Raw genomic sequence first — 21,990 nt, forward strand, 5'->3', positions numbered from 1 at the left:
GTTTATCATCTTTCCATCTAGTTGTACTATCCAAAGTCTCATGAATGTAACTATTCCAAGATAGAGCAACCATGTGGTTGCGAGTTCAGCTCAGTTCGTGTATCATACTTCAGTTTCAAATCCCAGATATTCAATCACGATTTAGTTCGTAGGTGCCCTGTGCATTATCTCAGTTTTTCTCAGTATCTCAGCCAAGTCAGTATTCTTTGAGGGACATAATCCCCTAATGGTGAGATATACTATAATTCCCCGAGCTTTTACAACCTAAACCTTCCATCTCCTCTTCAAGTAATGAATTCAGTTTGGAGTAGTGGGTACTCATATATTGACCCTCGAGTCTAAATCTCAGTCGTACGCCATATATCCAGGGGCTCAGTTAGTTCATGATGTTCAGTTCATGTGTCTTGTTTCAGGCTCAGTTATGTTCTCATTCATGCGTGTTCAGTAAAGGATCTTGAGCTTGAGATTGGAAATTTTGTATTCTTGAAAATCTCTCCCATAAAGGGAGTGAAGAGATTTGGAAAGAAGGGAAAACTAAGTCCCTGATATATCGGTCCTTACCGAATTCTTAGTCATTTCGGAAAGGTAGCTTACGAGCTTGAGTTGCCTTCAGACTTAGCTTCAGTGCACCTAGTGTTCTATGTCTCCTTGCTAAAAAAATGCATAGGTAACCCAACAGTTGTAGTCCCTATAGAGGGCATACATATTCAGAACAGTCTCTCTTATGAAGAGATCCCAATCAAAATCCTTGACTACCAGATTCGCAAACTGAGGAACAAAGAAGTCCCTCTAGTCAAAGTTCTTTGACTGAATCAGTCTATTGAGGGAGATACTTTGGAAGAAGAAGCAAATATGAGAACCTAGTATCCTCACCTCTTCTCTGCAAACTCAGACTCAGCCCAATGTATTAGTTTTCCTTAAGCTTATTCAGTTTCATGCTCGGGTTTCTATTACAAACTTGGTATCACTTATCATTTCATATTCAGTCATGTGATCATGAGTCAGTTCAGTCATGTATTCATGCATCAGATATGCATGTTCCATATGGGAATCTCAGCTTATTAGTAATACCATTCATGCATTCATGAAACAACTCAGTCATGTACTCATACATCAGATATACATGTTCAGTATGAAATTCAGTATATCAGTAAAGTCAGTCAGATAATTATGTTTTGTATATTCATGTCTAGTAAGTAAGTTCAGTCTACCTGTATTCTCAGCTTAGTCAGTCTCATTCGAGGATGAATGCTCCCAAGGGAGAGATAATGTAAGACCCCACGAAATTCTTAGCTTAATTCAGTCCTTTAAGCTTGTTAAGGGGACCCAGACTTAGAAAATTCTAGCTAAGTATTCAGACTTAGTGTTATTTTAGCCTTCAAAAGTTAAGAATCTTATTTTGTGACCTTTACATCCATTAAATGTTGATATTTGAGTTAATTCATGATTAGGAATGTCAATAGGTGTTCTCGGGCAAGTTTTGAATTTTTTGGACTTCATTTGAAGCACCTTTGGAATCCTACACGGGTGAATCAACGCGATCTTGACGCGTCGCATAGACTATCATGTTTATAAATATTTTCTCCAGCTTCCAGAGTCAAATTCTAGTGAACCGACGTAGACTCGACGCGGTGCGTTGGCTATCGCGTCGATACCAATGATACGGCACGTCGGTCTGCGCAATGATAACATAGTTTTCAATCATTAAAAGACCGTGTCCTCAGGGTTGATTAAATCTTTTTCCCATGCCCTTCAGCCCCCATAACATAAAATTTAGCCCTCTTTTAGCAAGTTATATTCATTCTTGCACAAATTGCTCAAGAACAAAAACCCTAGGTGAATTAAATTCAAATTCAAGGCTTCAAATTCCACTGTTAATTTCTAAGAATTCATCAACTAGGGTATGTGCAGTGTTCATCCAAGGGGTCCTTGCACTATTTGAGTCCAAGAAACTATTTTTAAACTTCAAGTGTATGGATTTCATGAATTTCATGTTAGGTTTGATTATATTCATGTTTATAATGGTTAATTGGGATTCTAATCCATGTTTTATGATAAGTTTCATGTGGGATTAATTGATATATATATATATATATATATATATATATATATGTAATATTATGTAAATCCATGTTGAACCCTTGAAATTGTGAAGTTGGAGTTGAATTATGATGTTTACTTATGTTTAATGCTATGTACATATATCATGCTCATTAAGTTCTTGATGAAATGCTCATGTGAACTTATAAGAGAAGGAAATCATGTCATGTCAACTTATGTGCGAATTATATCATGCAAGTGACTGAAAAAATGCCTCCATGAATGAATTGTGACCAAGTGCACACGATTATGCTTTTCAAGACTATGTTATGATTTATTTTTATGCTATCGAATCCTGGGGGTATTTAATACCCGACAATTTAGCTTTTTACTTAGAGCCAGTGTCAGTTACAAGATAATCTCATTCATGTCACAATCAGTAGTACTCTCAGTCAGTTACAGGACTCAAGAACAAACTCAGTAAACTCAGTACTAGTCTAGTCTAGTTCAGTATTCAGTTCAGACCGCAGTAAACTCATTCAGTGGTATTCCGTTAGTCAACAGAACTTAGTAAAATCAGTAACAGTTCAGTCAAGCCTAGTATGAACTAGGAAAATCAGTTCAGTATCTATTCAAATGGGAGTAGGATTCAGCACCAGTTAACCCAGGGATGGGGGCATTCGTGCTAGCAGAGGGTTTGACCCTTAGTAGCAATCCATGTGTTACAGAACTACGTTGCTAGCGTAAGATATCTTCCTACCAGATATTATGAAAGTTGATACTTTTCATTCGAGTTTTCCTACCAGCGAGAGTTGATGAAAGAGCTTTCTGTCAGAGAGGGTTAACTCACCGTTTGTATTTACCCATGGCACAGTATTGACACCCTTCCAACTGGGGTTATAGGTTGGACCCCAATCTATTTAGAAAGTAGCATGTCGGTTAGATGATTACTTCCCACAGTCTCAGTTTCAGATGCAGTCTCAGTATAAAACTCAGTTCAATTCTACAAATTTAGAACTGTCAGTTGCAGTCGCTTAGATCAGTACAAAACTCAGTATAGTTCCATAGAATCATGACTGTCAGATACAGTCATTCAGTTATCAATAATACAGTATCAGTAAACTCAAATATCAGTAATTTATTATTCAGATTTAGTATTTAGTGTTATCACGATCTCAGTTACAGTCTACGTATTCATGTATGTAGTCTCATTCAATCATACTCATGTTATTCAGTTAGTATGGTTTATGCGTATGAACCCATGCATTTTAGCCTACCTCACTAAGCATACCAGTACATTCAAAGTACTGACGCATGCTTTTCTTTTGCGCTATGATATCGTATATCATAGGTTCAGACGCACGGGCTCCAGAGCACCCTTAGTAGATCTGATTCTCAGCAGGCAAAGTTAGTAGTGAGTCCTCATAGTCTGAGGACATGATTGTTTTTTAGCATTTCAGTTCATTTTTAGTAGTCGGAGTTAGTTGGGGGCTTGTTCCATCAAATCCATAGTTTAGACAATTTAGAGGTTTTTCAGACTAGTGTATTTTCAGACAGTTGTTCAGTTTTCAGTATTAATGTTCAGTTTTGGTATTGTGATACCATATTCAGAATTTATTTCAGAATTGAATCTTATGGAAAATTTCTGCCTATTTTCACAAAGTTACAATATTATTATTCAGTTATTGCAACAGGTACCAGACATGGGTTAGCTTGTGGTCCTTCGGGATTATGAGCACCGTGTAGCGTCCGGGGTACAGACTCGGGGCGTTACAGTTTTATACCCTTTATCTGATTATGTTTCTTATGATAATATATCTACTAAGTATCAATGCTATATATCTAATTTTTCTAACCTTGTGGAGCCTACCTCTTATGTAGAAGCAGTGAAGGATCAAGATGGGTAGATGTTAGAAAAGTAGTTGATCTTCTAGAAAGCAAGCAACCAACCTATAGGGTGCAAATGGATCTACAAGATCAAGTATAAATCCTCAATAAAAGTAGAAAGGTTTAAAGCAAGACTGGTTGCAAAATTTTTTAGTCAGAAAGAAGGAATACACTACCAAGAAATATTTAGTCCAGTGGTGAAAATGGTCACATTAAGAACATTCTTGGCAATAGTTGCTCTAGACACTGGCATATTCATCAAATGGATGTGTTCAATGCTTTCCTACAAGGAGATTTGGAGGATGAGATCTACATGGAGCTCTCACAAGGATTTAGAAGTCAGTGGGAGAATAAACAAGTATGCATACTTACTAAATCCTTGTATGGATTGAACAAGCACCAAGACAGTGGAATGCAAAGATGTTTCAGGCATTGATCAACTACAAATTCAGGCAAAGCGAATATGATCATTCATTATACATTAAGAAAACCAGTGATGGAATAATTATTGTATTAGTAAATGTTGATGATATATTAGTAACTGGGGATAAGCTAGATCAGGTAATGGAGACAAAGGAAGCCCTTCATAGTTCACAAGGCCTTCAAGATGAAAGACTTAGGAGAATTGAAATACTTCCTAGCTATTGAGTTTGCAAGGTCTAAACAAAGGATTGTGATGCACCAAAGCAAATATGCCCTTGATTTGCTTTCAGAAACTGGTCTTAGTGCTACTAAACTTGCTCTCAGACCTTGTGTCACTATAGAAAAACTGACAACCAGTGACTATGATCAACATGTTCCATCAGCTGCAAGGTCTAATGATGAAAAACTAGTTGACCAAGGAATGTATCAAAGAATAATAGAAAAGCTGCTATATCTTACAGTAACAAGGCCAAACATAGCTTACAGTGTTCAGTCTCTGAGCCAATTTTTGCAAAATCCAAAACAATCTCACATGAATGCAACACTCAGAGTTATCAAATATATAAAAAGAAAGCCAGGACAAGGACTTATGATGTCTAGTACAAGAAAAGATGTTCTTACAACAAGCCAGGACAAGGACTTATGATGTCTAGTACAAGAAAAGATGTTCTTACAACTCACTGTGATGTAGATTGAGCAGCTTGTGCCTTTTTTAGAAGATCTATTACTGGTTTCACCATTAAACTAGGTGATTCATTAGTTTTTTGGAAGTCAAAGAACCAATCAACTGTCTCAAGAAGTTCAGCTGAATCAAAATACAGAAGTCTCGCCTCATCAGTTACAGAGCTTACTTGGCTAATTGGTTTAATCAAGGATCTCCAAGTACCAGTACAACTACCAGTTACCATCTTTAGAGACAGCAAAGCAGCATTACAGATGGCTGCAATCCCAATTTATCATGAAAGGAATAAACATATAGAAATAGATTGTCACTTTGTAAGGGAGAAAATTCAACAAGGACTGATCAAAATTGAATATTTATCTACTCATGATCACCCTACGGATGTTTTTACCAAAGGCTTGACTAAGGTCCAACATGAATATCTGATGTCCAAACTTGGCTTCATAAATCTCTTTAGTGCCAAGTTTGAGGGGAGTGTTGAAGCAGGTAGTTAAAGGTGTTCCAACTATATCAAATTACTACTGCAATGAATCAGTAAAGTTAGTCATAACTAACCTCTAGCTCACCACTAACCAACCAACTAACCTATTAGTTGTCTTAGCTCACTTACTAACTACCTATATATACAAATGTATCATGTACTATTAGATAACAGCTTGAATAACAGAATTACACTCTTGATTAATACTCTATGATCATCTTTGTTCTCTCTTCTCTCTTCTCTCTTCTCTCTTCTCTCTTCCTCTTCCTCTCTTTCTTGCTTTCTTGCTTCCTTGCTTAGTTGTTCATGATGATTCGTATTAAGATCACTTAATTCTTCAGTGTTCACTTTATCATATGTAGAATAATTTAACGTTAAAATTTCTCTTTTACCCTTAATGATAGGATTTTCAATCACAAAAATATCTAAAGGATTATTTTAGACCCACAAGTTTCAAAAGTATTCATTTGTTTTTTAGTAAAACATCTAGTACCCATGAACGATGATCAAATTTGCTATGACACACTCCAACTTCACGGGGGCCTTATTGTCCTAAACTAAATTTCAGTATATTTTTGTCAACCTTTTTAGCTGACGTAGCACTTTTTGTCAACCTTTTTAGTTGACGTAACACCTTTGAAGTAGGCCCCATTTTATATAATAAAGATGTCACATCAGCAAAAAATGGTGAAAAAAATATGCTAAAAATGAGATTAAGGGGTAATAGGACCCCTATGAAATTAGAGTGTGTCGTAATAACTTTGACCATAATTCAGCGGGAGGGTAAGAGGGTGTACTGTGAGATTGCACGATTTTCTCCATGGGTGCACGTAGGATTATTGTCATGCATGCATGTGCAATTTGAATAAAGACAATCCTTGACCAATAAAGTTGAATAATGATCAAGTCCAATGAAATCTGTGCTGTTTTTTATAAGTAATTTCTCTTCAGACCTGAATCTTGGTAAACTTTTTTCAAGATAATGTTGCAATTCTATTGAATAATCTCCATGTACTAGAAGATCAAAAACCCTGCAGAATCATTTACAAATTGTCCAAAGTCAAAGAATAATTTAAACTAGGAAAATCAAATTAAAGATACACCAAAGTTTGTGGTGTGAAGTGATAGATGAGATCCCTAGCTCCATCTTTAATAAGAATCTCAGGTTTGAACATGGAGATATTCTTTATAGATGCGAAAGCACTTATTTTCCTCTTAAATAAGTCTATACAGTACACATCTAAATTAGATATGCCAATAAATTTTGGACACTAGATAATTAGAAAAACATCAAATTACAGAAATATATACCTTTAATCAAATGGTAATTGACCTGATATATATCACATGTTAAAATTTATTTGGTGTAATATGTATACGTACCAAGTCAAATGAATAATCAAAGCTCTAGCAGCAGCTTTCTTGTCAGCTTCATCATCTGTTATTGGCTTATACATGAAAGCACTTTCCGTCATTCCTATCATCCCACCTTGTTCCACGCAGTTAATTATTATTCTGTTCGTTTCGATTTACGTGAATCTATTTGAATATGAGACACTGACCAACTTTAGACAAAGAAAAAAAGATTTTTGATGCTTATTATTTAAATCACGTCATAATATTTATATAGTTATATGACCTTTCAAACTCGTAATGTTAAATATGCTATAATAGTTGTGACTGAAAGCTTAAGATCATCACATATAAAATAAAAAGTTTTAAGTCAAATTATTTTTTTACAGACCAAACTTATACCTCTTTTTGTAACATGTACATTTCCTATATATTTTTATTAGATTTGTAGGGTTTGATTTTATTTCTTTCCTATATTTATACTACTTTCTTCTTTGAATGAAATACAAGCTCTTTCATTTTGTTACATGGTATTAGAGACAAGGTTGCCTCTATCTGAGCCCTCATGTAACAGTGGATAGTTTAGACGTGCATATGTGTTGGATTAATGAATCAGACTTATTATGAACTAGATTTGAAATTGAATTTAGAAAACAATATTTTTTTTAAAAGCGTAGTAAAATGCAAATATGAAAGAAAACTTGCCTGAAAATGATCACGATAAATTTTGACAGCCTTGGCATGAGCCAATATTGAGTTGTGTACAATAAGTATAGGCTCAATATCTGAATTACCAGATGAACAATTCCCAAATGGTGGAGAACAATGATGTGGAGGATATAATCCATTCGTATAGCTCAGTTCTGCAAATAATTTGGGCTCATTTATAGTAGCCCAATACTTCACTCTATTCCCAAAACTCTTGAAACATACCTCAGCAAATTAAAGAGCACAAACTCTTCCCTACAAAGCTCAAAATTATAGTAACTAATTAAGATCGGGATCTTTACATAAATAGCAGGTTGGTTTTATAGTTTACTTTTTCTTGCAAAAGTATAAATAGGTATATATTGATTGTATTTCTCCGCGGCTAGACTACTTTGGCCCACCAAATTGCACAACCACAATAGCTGGCTTGGCTCCCCTTGCTATGTGAATTATACATATATTATATATCTGACTATTTTTCAATCTAAGTGAGTGAGAGGATATTTTGGTCTTTCAAAAACGACCTCTATTCTTACAAGGTAGAATCAAGGTCTACGTATGTACCATTTCTCATACCCCACTTATGAAATTACATTGAATATATTATTATTGTTGATTAATCCCCTCAGAGAATTAATTCTTCTTCAATTATTTTCATTTGCTTAATTATAGCATGACACTCCATCCAGAATATCTAAAATTAAAGAGATAATGCATCAAAACCTCCCGAACTTGTCTTCCCAATTTACTTTATCACTTAAACTAATCTTCCATTTATTTACCCCCTTAACATCTTTGGAGTGAATTAATTTCACCCCTTAATATATAATACCACTTTCATGAGGGAGAGTGCATCACACTCGCTGACACGTCAGCGCCACGTCGGAGCCACGTAAATAAAGTATTTTTTAAATATTTTTTTTTATATATATAAGTAAAATATATATAAATATTATATATATATATATATATATATATATATATATATATATTTTTTTAAATATATATAAAATATTTTAAATTTTAAAAATAACCCCAACACCCATTTTTTATCTTCTCCATAACCCCCCCCCCCCCCCCCCCCCCCCCCCCCCCCCCCCCCCCCCCCACCTCTCCCGTCCACCACCACACCTACACACACACCGTCCACCCCAATCCACCCCCCACACTGCCACATCTGCACACACCCTCATCCACCTTCATCCACCCCCCACAACCACACCTGCACACACACGTCATATTTTTCGGCGAATTCTCGCCGGAAAACTCCATAACCGCCATAAAAAAATACCATAAAATAGTGATAAAAAAACTCAATCACCTGGTAAATTCGATCAAATCAACACCAAATTCTCTAAAATCAACAACCAAACATTCAAATCAGGTCAATTTTTTAATTTTCAAATTCAATTTCATTTTTTTTATTGGGGATGAAGGAAGAGAAATTGGAGGTAGGGGTGTGATTTGGTAATTGGAGAAGTAATTGGGGTTAGATTTTGGAGGGGGGAGGCTGGTGGTGGTGGCTGGCGGGTTTGGGAGGAGATTAGGATGGGGTGGGATGGGTTAGTAGAAGGAGAGAAATTTTTCTTTTTTTGTTATATATATATATATATTAGTAGGCTTTTTAAAAATAAAAAAATAAAAAATCACGTGTTTTTTTTTTCTTTTTGAAAAAAAAAATGTCACGTCAGCATTAGAGTTGGAATTAATTCACATTAAAGATGTTAAGGGGGGTAAATAATTATTCATAAAGTTTAAATGCTAAACTAAGTTATCGAGACAAGTTCAAGGGGGTTTTGATGTATTATCTCAAAATTAAATAGCCAGGCCACATTTATACATAGCCACATTTAACTAGAGAATAAAACTTACTGCATTAGAGGACTGAGCCAGGCCCCATATCTGTCCTCAAATTCTTGAGGATAGTCACTATGATGGATAGTCACAAATGGTGTTATTCCTGCAACATAAAATTTACCTATAAATGTTACTACTTATATCATAATCTTGATTATTGGTCAACTCTAAGATTGTTAATGCATATTTTATTAGTAATAACAAATATTATAAGCTTGATAATTTAGTAGAAGAGGTACCTTTGAGTAAGAGATTATCAATGAGATTATTGTAAAACTTGATTCCAGCAGGATTAATTTGTCCTGATTTTCCTCCTGTTCAGCTCCACCAGAATAATTAGGAGTTAAAATCAAATATGCTAATTTAAGGTTATAAATTAAGCAGCTTTTATGTTTGAATTAAGTTCAAGATCCATTCTTTTAAACGTGATATTTTAGTGATCGAGATGCATCCCTTATTATTGTTTGACCTTAGCATCACTTTCATTTTTCTTCAATTCTATTTGAATTCAAGCGGTATAAATAAAAAGACTTTAGGTCAATCTAGTATCAATATATTTATTTGTTTTTAGCTTATTTAACTTTCAGTCAATTAAGGTATGTGATCTTAGCACTACTAATCCTAACTACTAATCCTAAATGCAGGTTCGATGATTCATGTAGTATCGGGTGAAAAAAAAATATGTAGAAAATGGAGCTATCCTCACCTTTTGAGCTAGCTTTCGGATCAATCAGACTCAAACTTATTTTCCATAGAGAAACAAGTTAAAATTAGGGAGCTAAATTAATCAATAAAGAAAGAAAGAGAAACATACTAGGTAGAATTCTACTCCAGGAAATAGAAAATCGATAGGCATTTACTCCAAGTGAGGCCATTATATCAATGTCTTCCTGCCATCATTAATCTTTAAATAAAACAAAACACAATATAATCCATGTTTTAAATTAATGTTGCAAGATCAAACATATATGGCATAATTAATTTAATTAGTATATACCAGATAACGATGGTAATGGTCATTAGCTATGTCTGCATTTGCTCCATTTATTATGCTACCTAAAACAATTCAAGAACCAACACCCAAAAAAAAAAAAGATAAAGATAATAACTTATATAAAACGAACATATTAGAGGTTTTTTTTCTTTTTCTTTTTTTTTTGATACATATATTAGAGAACTTCATACAAAAATAAAAGAATGTAAGTTCCTTTTATTTCGATTAGTTAGAGCATAAGGATGTGCCTTTCACTCATATCCCCCCCCCCCCCCCGCCCCTCCCCCCCACAAAAAAAGAGACAACAACAATCCTTCTTAAGAAAAAATAAAGAATGTGACAGAAATACATACCATTAATATGAGAGAAAACATCCCAATTGCTAAGACTTTTGACATCTTCATTATATGCTCCTTCAATCTAACACAAATTAAAATTTGAACATTTTGTATGAAACATAACCAACACACACACACACACACACACAAAAAAAAAAAAAAAAAAAAAAAAAAAAAAAGGACGAATTAGTGATGGAATATCAAAAAAATCTACCAGCTACATGCAATTTTGCAACAAATTTCGTAGCTCAGTCAAGCTTCTTCTTTTTTTGGTAGTGTAAATTGACGGATAATTATTTATTTATCTCAAAATAATGTATTATGTATTTATAAAATAAAATAGAAAAAAGAGAGAGAAACTACATGCATGCTTTGGGTTTGACATTTCACCATATACTTGGCACAAACATGTTTAAGGTGGCTTATTTGCATGACAAGATTTGGACAAATGTCCATACACTTGTCAACTTGTTTGAGCATTTTAGTTTCTATAAATAGGCAACAACCTTTGTCATTATGCTGCACCAATCTTTTCACTTTAGCTTTAACTTCCTTATCCATTTTCTTAGTTCTTTCCTTCCGTCGTATTTTATTATATGCTTTATTAAAAGGGTTCTTTTAATTATATCACCATCTATATTAACTTGTTGATATTTGTATTAATAATTTTGTTGATTCTTGTATCCTCTAATTAATTAATTAATTAGGAAAGTGCTTGTTTAATTCTGGGAAAACATTTCACTCTACCGAAATAGTTTCTTAGGAAAGTGCCTAGCACGACTCAAGTATAATTTATAAATTACTTAAAATACTATCGTTATTATTATTATTATTATTATATCATTATTATTATTATATCGTTACTATTATTATTATACTGTTGTTATTATTGTAGACACGTAATTTTGTTCCTCCGAAAGACTATTTTTCACCTATTTACCTTATTCTAGTGTGTACCCTCAACCGTGTAATTATCCCTCCACAAATAACAAAATAATAAATTCCCTAACAAAATTATAACAACCTACCCAATCAAAATAAACCACCTCACCACCCCACCTCTACCCATAACCGGGTACCCCACAGATATTTTTGATTCTTTTTTTTCCTTAACAGAAAGGGGACCACGAAAATTCCTTCAAGAATACACATTCACCACACCACTAGAAAAAGAAAAATCTCAATTCTAGAAGGTGGACCCCACCGGAATTCCCAATTTTCATTCATCACTGAGAGATCCTCCATCATCATAATATATACACACACAGCATAGGCACCAGGAGGGACAGTTCATACGCACAATTTCACACAACACACAGGGATTTTTTCTTTCTTCTTGAGGAGACACTCTCACAGATTCTCACTCACCACTGCACATACACACTCTTTGATCGGAAAAACAGTCCCCCATCCCCTCTTTGACTAAAATATTGCACACCACATACAAGAATGGATGTAGATTGAGAGAGAGAGTCACGAACAGAGTGAGAGAGTGAGACGAGAGAAACAGACGGGGTTTGAATCGGCGAGGGTGGACAGAAACCGCCGGAGCTGTCCGTTTCTAAATATTTTAAGGAGGCTCTAGCTAAAGAGCATCGAAAATCGCCGGAGAGCTGACCATTTTGTCAATTTTTGCCCATCGTTGCTCTCGCCGGAATCTCTTTGTTTCATTTGATTTTAGTTCAGATTCAGTAAGATTTTGGATGCGGGTGTTCTTGGGTTTTCGTAGATTCAGCCTCGGGTTGTTCGTTATTTCTTCCTTCTTAGGATTCAAATCTGACTGGGTCGTTATTCCTCAATATCGGAGTTGGAGTCGGCCACTGTTGAGACCCTATTCGGAGTTTTAAAGTTCGGATCTTCTTAAATCTTATGACCAATGAAATCGGTTCTTCAAAGGTCCATCTTTTAACTCTACTTTTGAATTATATCGAGGTAGTTAATATCACGATTTTGTGATGCGGTTTTGAATATTTTGAGCAAAATGTTAATTGTTGTTGTGGATGTGAATGATCGGTATGCTTAAATGTTTGAGTTCTCATTTGGGTATGTGTTCGCTATTGATTTCGGATGTTGAAAAAGTAATTTGATAGTCGAATTAGTTGTTTGGAGGTCGGGATCGAAAATTGATAATCAAATAAGTCGAAGGTTTTTTATGTTGATTCATTACTGAATATTGTTGAATTGAATAGCATCATGATTAGGCCATCGAATGAATAGGTGAAAGTAGGTTCGGGTAGGCAAAGATTTAAGAATAAGTGTTTGCTCGTTGAATTATTGAATGCTTGAAATGAGTGTTGAATGGTTTGATTTTATTGCTTTTGGATCGAATGTATCATTTAGCCTGGGAATGCCCCGAGACACATTGTATTTATTCACCGGGGAATGCCCCGACGTACTATGTTGGCGGAAGACTTTCGTGAGAAAAGTCCGAGGCGTCGGATAAAACCTAGGAGCGTAGTTAGGATTAGTATAGGTTAGATAGGATTTATTTTTCGCATTTTATTTATTTTGGGTATGTATAATCGGACTGAACACTATATTTTGATTCATTTTGTTTGGTTCGTTTGTTTGCTTTACATGCTTCTTTGTGGTTTGTATATTCGTAGTGTCAAAATTAGCCAATACGCTTCACCAAGCGACCGTGATCGAACCACGGGATCGAGGGGTGCCTAACACCTCAGAAACTATGGCAGATAATTCACAGCAATTCTCCAACAATCTAAGAAACTATGGCAAATAATTCTACTCCTGATACTTCTACTACCAACGCATTTCCTGATACTACTATTTCGGTTGTTCTACCATATACAAAATCGTTTACTGATTTTTCAAATATTGAAATATTTGCTAATGAAAACTTTAAAAAATGGCAAGAACGAATATTTTCACTATTTGATGCTCATGGTGCTGCATATGCTTTGTCACAAACTCAACCTGACGCAAACGTTAACAGTAAAATTTTGGAGTCATGGCAATACGCTAATAAGGTGCGTGGCCATTCTATTTTATAGACAATTTTTAATGAACTATTTGATGTGTATTGCAATTGCAAAGAAGCAAAAATCATTTGGGAAGGTTTAATTAAGAAATTCATGGTTAAAGATGTTACTAAACAAAAGTTTCTAATTGGGAAATTTTATAATTGGAAAATGAGTGATGTGAAAGAAATGAAAATTCAAATAAATGAATATAAAAATTGTTAGAAGATTTGAAGGCTGAAGACATCGCTTTACCAGAAAAATTTGTTGTTGGAGTGTTGATTGAAAAATTACCCGAATCATGAAATGACTATAAAAATAATCAGACAAATTTTACTATTGAGAAAATTATAACTCATATTCTAATTGAAGACACCAACAGAAAGGAGTCGTTCAAAGCAAAGCAGGTTGTGCTCAAAGCAAATTTAGTACAAGGTCAACACAGCAACAGAAGGTATGGTAATAAGTCTCAAGGTTACAAGCCTAATAATCCCAATCTTAAGAAAAGAAAAGGCACTTGTTTTACTTGTGAAAAATCAGGTCATTATGTTGCTCAATGTAGGCACAGAATGAGAAATAACAAAGAAATGAGAAATCCTCCCAAAGCTAATTTAACTGAAGGAGATGAAATATTTGCAGCTGTTATCTCTCAAATAAATATGGTAGCACATATAAAAGAATAGGCGGTAGACTCTGGGGCTACTCGACACATTTGTGCTAATCGAGAAGCATTTGCCTCATATATATCAATAGGGGATGATAGTGAAGTGGTCTACCTTGGAGACTCAAGAACTGCCAAAATCTCAAGCAAGGGTAAAGTGTTCCTAAAACTCACTTCGAAAAAAACTTTAGCCCTCATGAATGTGCTACATGTTCCTACAATACGAGCAAACCTGATTTCTATGGCATTGCTGGATAAAGCTGGAATGAAAGTGTCTATAGAATCAAATAAGATTATTTTGACGAAAAATAATGTATTTATGGGAAAAAGATATTGTAACCATTGACTTTATGTACTTAATATTATCAATAATAATGCATCATCTTCTGCTTATATAATTGAGTCTATTTATTTATGGCATGCTAGATTAGGACATGTTAATATTAAATATATAAAGAATATGCAATCACTTGGTTTAATATCTGGTTTAGATTCAAGTAATTTCGATAAATGTGAAATATGTGCTGAAGCTAAAATAATAAAAAAAAATCATGTTTTTCAGTTAATATAGAAACTGATCTGTTATCTTTAATTCATACTAATTTGGGTGATTTAAAACAAACTATGACTAGAGGTGGTAAAAGATATTATGTGACTTTTATTGATAATTTTTTTAGATTTGCTAAGTCGTATTTGCTTAGAAATAAAGATGATGCATTTGATGCTTTTGTGTCTTATAAATCAGAAGTTGAAAAACAGCTTAGTAGAAAAATCAAGAGAATTAGATCTGATAGAGGTGAAGAATATGTGTCATTAAATATTTTTGTGAAAAAGAAGGTATTATTCATGAAGTAACTCCGTTTTATTCTCTTGAGTCTAATGGTGTAGCTGAATGAAAAAATAGAAAATTAAAAGAAATGATGAATTCTATGTTAATTAGCTCTAATGCACCTGACAATTTGTGGAGTGGAGCTATTTTATCTGCCTGTCATATACAAAATAGAATTTCTCATAAAAGAACTGGTAAAACCCCTTATGAATTGTGGAAATGTTATAAACCTAATTTGAAATATTTAAAAGTGTGGGGTTGTCTTGCTAAAGTTCTTCTTCCTGAACCTAAAAAGAGAAAGATAGGTTCTAAATCTGCAGATTGCATGCTTATTGGATATGCTGAACATAGTGTTGCATATAGATTTCTTGTATTGAAAAGTGATGTACTTGATAGTAATTCTATAATTGAGATAAAAAAATACTGAATTATTTAAACATATTTTTCCATTATGTGAAAATTTCTCATGCACCTGTTGAAAGAGAAAATGAATCAACCTCTAATATTGAGGAACTGAGAAGGAGTAAAAGGCCTATAAAAGAATATTTTTCTTATGTAAATGATTTTCAGACTTTTCTTGTTGATAATGAACCATCAAATTATTTTGAAGTTGTATCTTCTTCTGATGCTAAATTTTGAAAAAAAAAGCAATAAAAAATGAACTTGATTCAATTATGAAAAAATAATACATGGATTTTAACTGATTTACCTCCTGGTGCAAAACCGATTGGTTGTAAATGAATTTTCAAAAGGAAACCTAATCCTGATGGATTGATAGATAAATATAATGACCAATTAGTAGCTAAAGAATTTTTTCAAAAGCAAAATATTGATTATTTTGATACATTTACACCAGTAACAAGAATTGCTTCTATTCAAGTATTAATTGATTTGGCATCAATTAATAAGCTTTTTATCCATCAAATGAATGTAAAAACAGTTTTCTTAAATGGCGATTTAGAAGAATAAATTTATATGGTTCAACCTGAAGGATGTGTAATTTCTGGACAAGAAAATAAAGTTTTTAAATTAATTAAATCTCTTTATGGCGTTAAACAAGCTCCTAAACAGTGGCATGAGAAATTTGATCAAGTTTTATTAAAAGATGAATTTTCTTCTGTTGAAGTGGATAAATGTGTTTATACTAAAGTAATAGACAATGATTATGTGATAATTTGCTTATATGTTGATGACATGCTTATATTTGGTACATGTTTAAATATTGTGGAACGTACTAAATTATTTTTGTCTACTAACTTTGATATGAAAGATCTGGGTGAAGTGAATATGATATTGGGAATTAAAGTTATAAGGAGTGAAGATGAAATAATATTGTCACAAGAACATTATGTGGAAAGACTTCTTAAGAAGTTTGAATGTTGGGAGATAACTCCTGTAGCCACTCTTTATGATGTTAATTCTAAATTAAAAAGGAATAATGGTGACCTAGTAACTCAGTCTAAATATGCACTGATAATTGAAAATCTGATGCATTTGATGAATTTTACTAGGCTTGATATAGCCTATGCTGTGAGTAGACTAAGTAGATATACTCATAATCCCAATAATGAGCATTGGTCTACATTAATGAGACTGATGAAATATTTGAGAGGAATCATGAATTATAGTATCTTGTATAGTGGATTTCCTTCAACTTTAGAAGGGTATTGTGATGCAAATTGGATCTCTGATTCAGATGAGACAAAATCCACTAGTGGTTATGTGTTCACCCTTGCTGGTGGTGCAGTATCATGGAAATCAGCTAAGCAGACGATCATTGCTAGATCAACTATGGAATCACAGTTTGTAGCTCTGGAATTAGCTGGTACTGAGGCTGAATGGATAAGAAATTTTTTAGCAAATATCCTTTTTAAAAAGGATGATCTGTCATTTAATATCCCTTTAAAAAGGAATAATCTGGTGCCTCCTGTGTATATACATTGTGATTGTCAAGCCGCAATTACTATTGCGAAAAATAAGTCTTACAATTGTAAGAGTAGACATATGAAATTAATGCATGAAGTTATTAAGCAATTGCTGATAGATAGAATAATTTTCATAAATTATGTGAAGTCAGAATTGAATTCGGGCGATTCACTGACTAAATTCATGGAAAAAAAATTAACTCTTCAAACATCAAAAGAGATAGGGTTAAGGTCAATATGATTGTCAATAGAGATGGTAACCCAACTTATGTGATTGGAGATCCCATAAAGTAGGTTCATATGGATAATAACAAATCGATATTGACTCTGAACCCTTATTAAGAGTGCTTGAACTGCTAATAAAATTGAGGGATGAGTTATTAACTCTTAATGAATTCATAGTCCTTATGGATAGTGTACTTAAAGCAGTGTACACTTGATGAATTCACCTATATAAGAAGTGGAATGAGGCCGTTCCCATGAGACTTTTGGCCTTAGTCTCTAGAGCCCTCATGAATACCAGGCACGCGCATGGCTTATTGGCGCAAAACCGCGTAGAACAACAAAATTGCGGTCAAAATATGATTAATAAAATCTCTGGCTTACAACCAGAATTATTCGGTTCATAGAAATATTATATTTCACCGATAATTCTGTAAGTTAAATTTTATTGGTGTAAGTCTGGTTCATAGTCCAGAAGACAACAAACCTACTACATTTTGTCCATGCAAATTCAATAAGTTAAAAAAAAAATTATAAATTATTTTGAAATAATGTGGGGATTGTAGGATAATTATTTATTTATCTCAAAATAATTTATTATGTATTTATAAAAAAAAAAAAAAAAAAAAAGATTGCATGCATGCTTTGGGTTTGATATTTGGCCATATACTTGGCACAAACATGTTTAAGGTGACTTATTTGCATGACACTATTTGGACAAATGTCCATACAATTGTCAACTTTTTTGAGCATTTTAGTTTCTATAAATAGGTAACAACCTTTGTCATTATGCTCCACCAATCTTTTCACTTTAGCTTTAACTTCCTTGCCCATTGTTTTAGTTCTTTCCTCCATCCGATTTTATTATATGTCTTATTAAAAGGGTTCTTTTAATTATATCACCATCTATACTAACTTGTTGGTATTTGCATTAATAATTTTGTTGATTCTTGTATCCTCTAATTAATTAATTAATTAGGGAAGTGCTTGTTTAATTTTGGGAAAACATTTCACTCTATCAAAATAATTTCTTAGAACAGTGCCTAGCACGACTCAAGTATAATTTATAAATTACTTAAAATAATATCGTTATTATTATTATTATTATATCATTACTATTATTATTATACTGTTATATTATTATTATTATTACTATTATATTATTATTATTATTATTATTATTATTATTATTATTATTATTATTATTATACAGCAATTCCCCAACATAAATTAATAAAGAGCAAGAAATAAAAGGTGAGAGGTATATACTCGATGCAAATATTTCTAAGTGATTGAAATATATTATGAGGTTTGTAGGATCTGCGGTTTAGCAACAGAAATAATTGACAATATATTTTTTAGTTGCCCGAAAGTTCAGATAGTGTGGAAGTTTGGTGCACCGTTCGTATATTTTTTTTTTTTACATCATCAAGTGACTTTTAACTGTTGTAGCAGCAGGTCATCTATTTTTCAGGTAAAAATATAAAAATAGATAACCTGCTGCAACAGGTAAAAGTCACCTATAGTGTAAAAAAAATACACTGATGGTGCAACAAACTTAAACTCTTTTGCATTATGGTCGAATGATTTATTTTGTCATAAATGTCAATAACAAAATTTTATTGAGCTTTTAAAACTAAGGGTGTGTTTGGTAAGAAGAAAAATGTTTTTCACAGAAAATAATTTCTTAGAAAATGTTTTTCGAAAAAATAAGTTGAATTTTTACTTGCTTTCTTATGTTTGGTTGGTGTGGAAAATATTTTCCAAAAAAGGTTTTCTAGTGTTTGGTTTGTAAATGAAAAAATATTTTTCAGAAAATACATTGTAATGTTTAGCTAAAGAGTAAAAATATATTTTAGAAAAACAATTTTTGACCCTCAAAAATAATTTTTTTAGGGTGTGTTTGATATGGAGGAGGAAAAACGTTTTTTAGAAAAATAAGTGGTTTCTTACTTATATTCTTGTATTCGTTATGCAAATTGAGTAAGTAGATGTTTTCTAAAAGTATTTGTATATATTTAACACAAATAATGAGAAGAAAGAGGATAAGATTAAAAAATTACTTTTTATAAAAATAAATTAAAAAATTATTTCTTTCTTGGGTGAGGGGGTTTGGTAGGTGGGAGTTGGGGTTGCAAAATAGATGATAGAGGTGGGGTAAGAATTTTTTTTGAATCTTTTATTAAAAATAATTTTTTTTATTTTTTTGGCGGGGGGGGGGGGGGGGGCCGTGCGAGGGGGGGGGGGGGGAGGAGAAAAAATTATTAATTTTTTTAAAAAAAAAATTGATAATTGTTTGTTGTTGGGGGAGGGAGGTTGGCAGGGGGTAGGGGATAAGAAAAATGTTTGATTTTTTCTTAAAAAATTAAATATTTCTTTTGAAGAAAGTAGGAATTTGAGCTTTGGGGTAGGGGATAAGGTAAGAAAAAAATTAAAATATTTTTTTGGATGAGGGTGGGGATCTGGGTAGGGGAGTGAGGATGGGGTAAGGAAAATTTTAAATTTTTTAAAAAATATATTTATTTTATTTTGGAGGGGGTAGGGAGGGTTGGTAGGGGTGAGGGATCGGGTAGGGGGGAGGAGTAGGAGTAGGGGTTTGGATTTTGGGTAGGAAATGAGGTAATAAAAAAATTTGAATTTTTTTTTTTTAAATAGGGGTGGTAGGGGTGGGGGTGGGGTTAGGGGATTAGGGATCGGAGTAGGGATGAGTGATTTTGAGAGTTGTATGAACAATTCAATTTAAGGGTGAGGTTGAACGAGAATGCTGAAAAATGTTTTTCTTGCTTTTTGAAGGAAAGTCATTTTACTTATATTTAAGAAAAATAAGTTGATTTGAAAAAACATTTTTTAAAACATTTAAGTCAACCAAACATAAGAAAATTAAAAATATTTTCATACCAAAAACACTCGAAGTGTCTATCTTATGACTAGGGGTGTACAAATCGAACCGTTAAGTCAAATCGAATCGATGAATTAAACCAAATCGGGGAAAAAAACCGTCTTATGATTTGGTTTGGTGTTGGCAAAAAAAAATCGATCATTCTTGGTTTGGTTTGATATTAGCAAAAATAAAATCAAACCGAACCCAAACCGAACCGACGTAATACAAATAAAATTTTAATTTTTTATACGTAAAAAATACTACTTATAATCTACTTTCTAATTACTTTTAGTAATTTTTTTTTTATATTCAGAAAATAAATATATATTCTTGGGCCTTTAATTATAGTATTTTTCCATTAATAACAAATTAATACAAAACTCAATATTAATATAAAAAACTAAAAATCTTTAATTGCTTCACTTGTTACATTTTACTTTTCAAGCTTTCATAGAGTTCTCATTATTTTCTCATCTTACTTTTCTCATTCGTCAATTTGTGATTTAGGTTTGTTTCTCTTTTTTTTTTTTTTTTATGGAATTAAGTTATAATTAATTACTTTATTAAGTTAAATTTTTAATAAATTATCTCCAATTCTTCGTTCTTTTGTATGCTCACATTTTATGCGAAGGGAATTTTCAGACAAGCTAGTGTGATTAGTGACTTAGAAATTGAAGTATTGGGTATCCACATAATATTACTTTGAGAGATAGTAGTTTAGCCGTCTTAGTAATTTGTCAACTTAATTTTTATTGAAACAACTCTATGATCATTTTTTTTTTTATCTTTTTAGTGAAAACATTTAATTTTTTTCTTCAATCACATTATAATTGTAAAAAAAAATCGAAAAAACCAATAAACCCCGACTAAAACCAAAATAAAAAAAACGATTGTATATTGATTTGATTTGGTTTATAGATTTAGAAAACCGACATTATTGGTTTGGTTATATTTTAATAAAAAATCGAACGAATCCAACCTATGTACAGCCCTTTATGACAAATGTAGAAAGCGAGAAATTCTTTATGCTTTAATGGTGATAAATATGATCCTATTGTAAATAATGCAACAGTTTCTTATGAACATTTGAAACATATAATGAGATAATCTAAAGTGGTTTACTGAGAAAAAAAAATCTATATTTATATACTTGATAGGCAGAAGCTGCAGTTCCAAAAAGAAAACCATTTGGAAACTCTGATCTCTTCACCTCTTCTTCCAAGCTATTATTTGTGACTTTATTTGAACAAACATGTTGCAATATTAAGAGGAAAAAAATGAAAAAGGAGTACTTCTTCATTTTTCTTTTTCTGTGGACTGAACTAAGGATAAAATTGTAGTACAAACAAACTAATCATGTTAGGTAGATAAATAACATAGTGTTTCATTAGGCTTAACTTCTTGAACATACGATTCTTTTTATCCACTCATTTTTCACCTAAACTAACTCATCGAAAATGCATCGTGAAAAACATATTCTCATTAAAACACCGAGAAGCTTCTGAATTCTTTCGTATGAAAACATTTTTATTTTTTATTTTTTCACTGATTCAATCGTAATATTCCTCATATATTAAATTGATAATTGAATCGATAAAATATTCATTTCGGAATAGTTTTGAGCATTAGTGAGCGATTTTCGATTTAACGAAGATGCTCCTTTAAATTTTTTCCTTTCTTTGGTTTTCATTTGCTCATGTATACATTATCTTTAACTCCTGTTTAAATGAA

At 32.7% G+C, this 21,990-nt stretch overlaps 2 protein-coding genes across 2 annotated transcripts; both read right to left on the reverse strand.

Annotated features, from left to right (window-relative positions):
• Positions 1 to 5,494: 5,494 nt before the first annotated feature.
• LOC107878686 (beta-glucosidase 16) lies at positions 5,495 to 7,181 on the reverse strand. The gene is made up of 2 exons (XM_016725769.2): positions 6,897 to 7,181; positions 5,495 to 6,544 (listed from the first exon to the last, which is right to left on the reverse strand). Exons 1-2 carry the CDS (start codon positions 6,995 to 6,997, stop codon positions 6,286 to 6,288), a joined length of 360 nt encoding a protein of 119 aa, XP_016581255.2. The 5' UTR covers positions 6,998 to 7,181; the 3' UTR covers positions 5,495 to 6,285.
• Positions 7,182 to 7,295: 114 nt separating this feature from the next.
• LOC107876909 (beta-glucosidase 18) lies at positions 7,296 to 21,877 on the reverse strand. Its single transcript, XM_047415605.1, has 7 exons — positions 21,410 to 21,877; positions 10,779 to 10,845; positions 10,429 to 10,487; positions 10,246 to 10,321; positions 9,671 to 9,745; positions 9,447 to 9,534; positions 7,296 to 7,829 (listed from the first exon to the last, which is right to left on the reverse strand). Exons 1-7 carry the CDS (start codon positions 21,557 to 21,559, stop codon positions 7,769 to 7,771), a joined length of 576 nt encoding a protein of 191 aa, XP_047271561.1. The 5' UTR covers positions 21,560 to 21,877; the 3' UTR covers positions 7,296 to 7,768.
• Positions 21,878 to 21,990: the final 113 nt, after the last annotated feature.

The sequence above is a fragment of the Capsicum annuum genome, chromosome 7 (assembly GCF_002878395.1).
Source record: "Capsicum annuum cultivar UCD-10X-F1 chromosome 7, UCD10Xv1.1, whole genome shotgun sequence".
Taxonomy (NCBI): domain Eukaryota; kingdom Viridiplantae; phylum Streptophyta; class Magnoliopsida; order Solanales; family Solanaceae; genus Capsicum; species Capsicum annuum.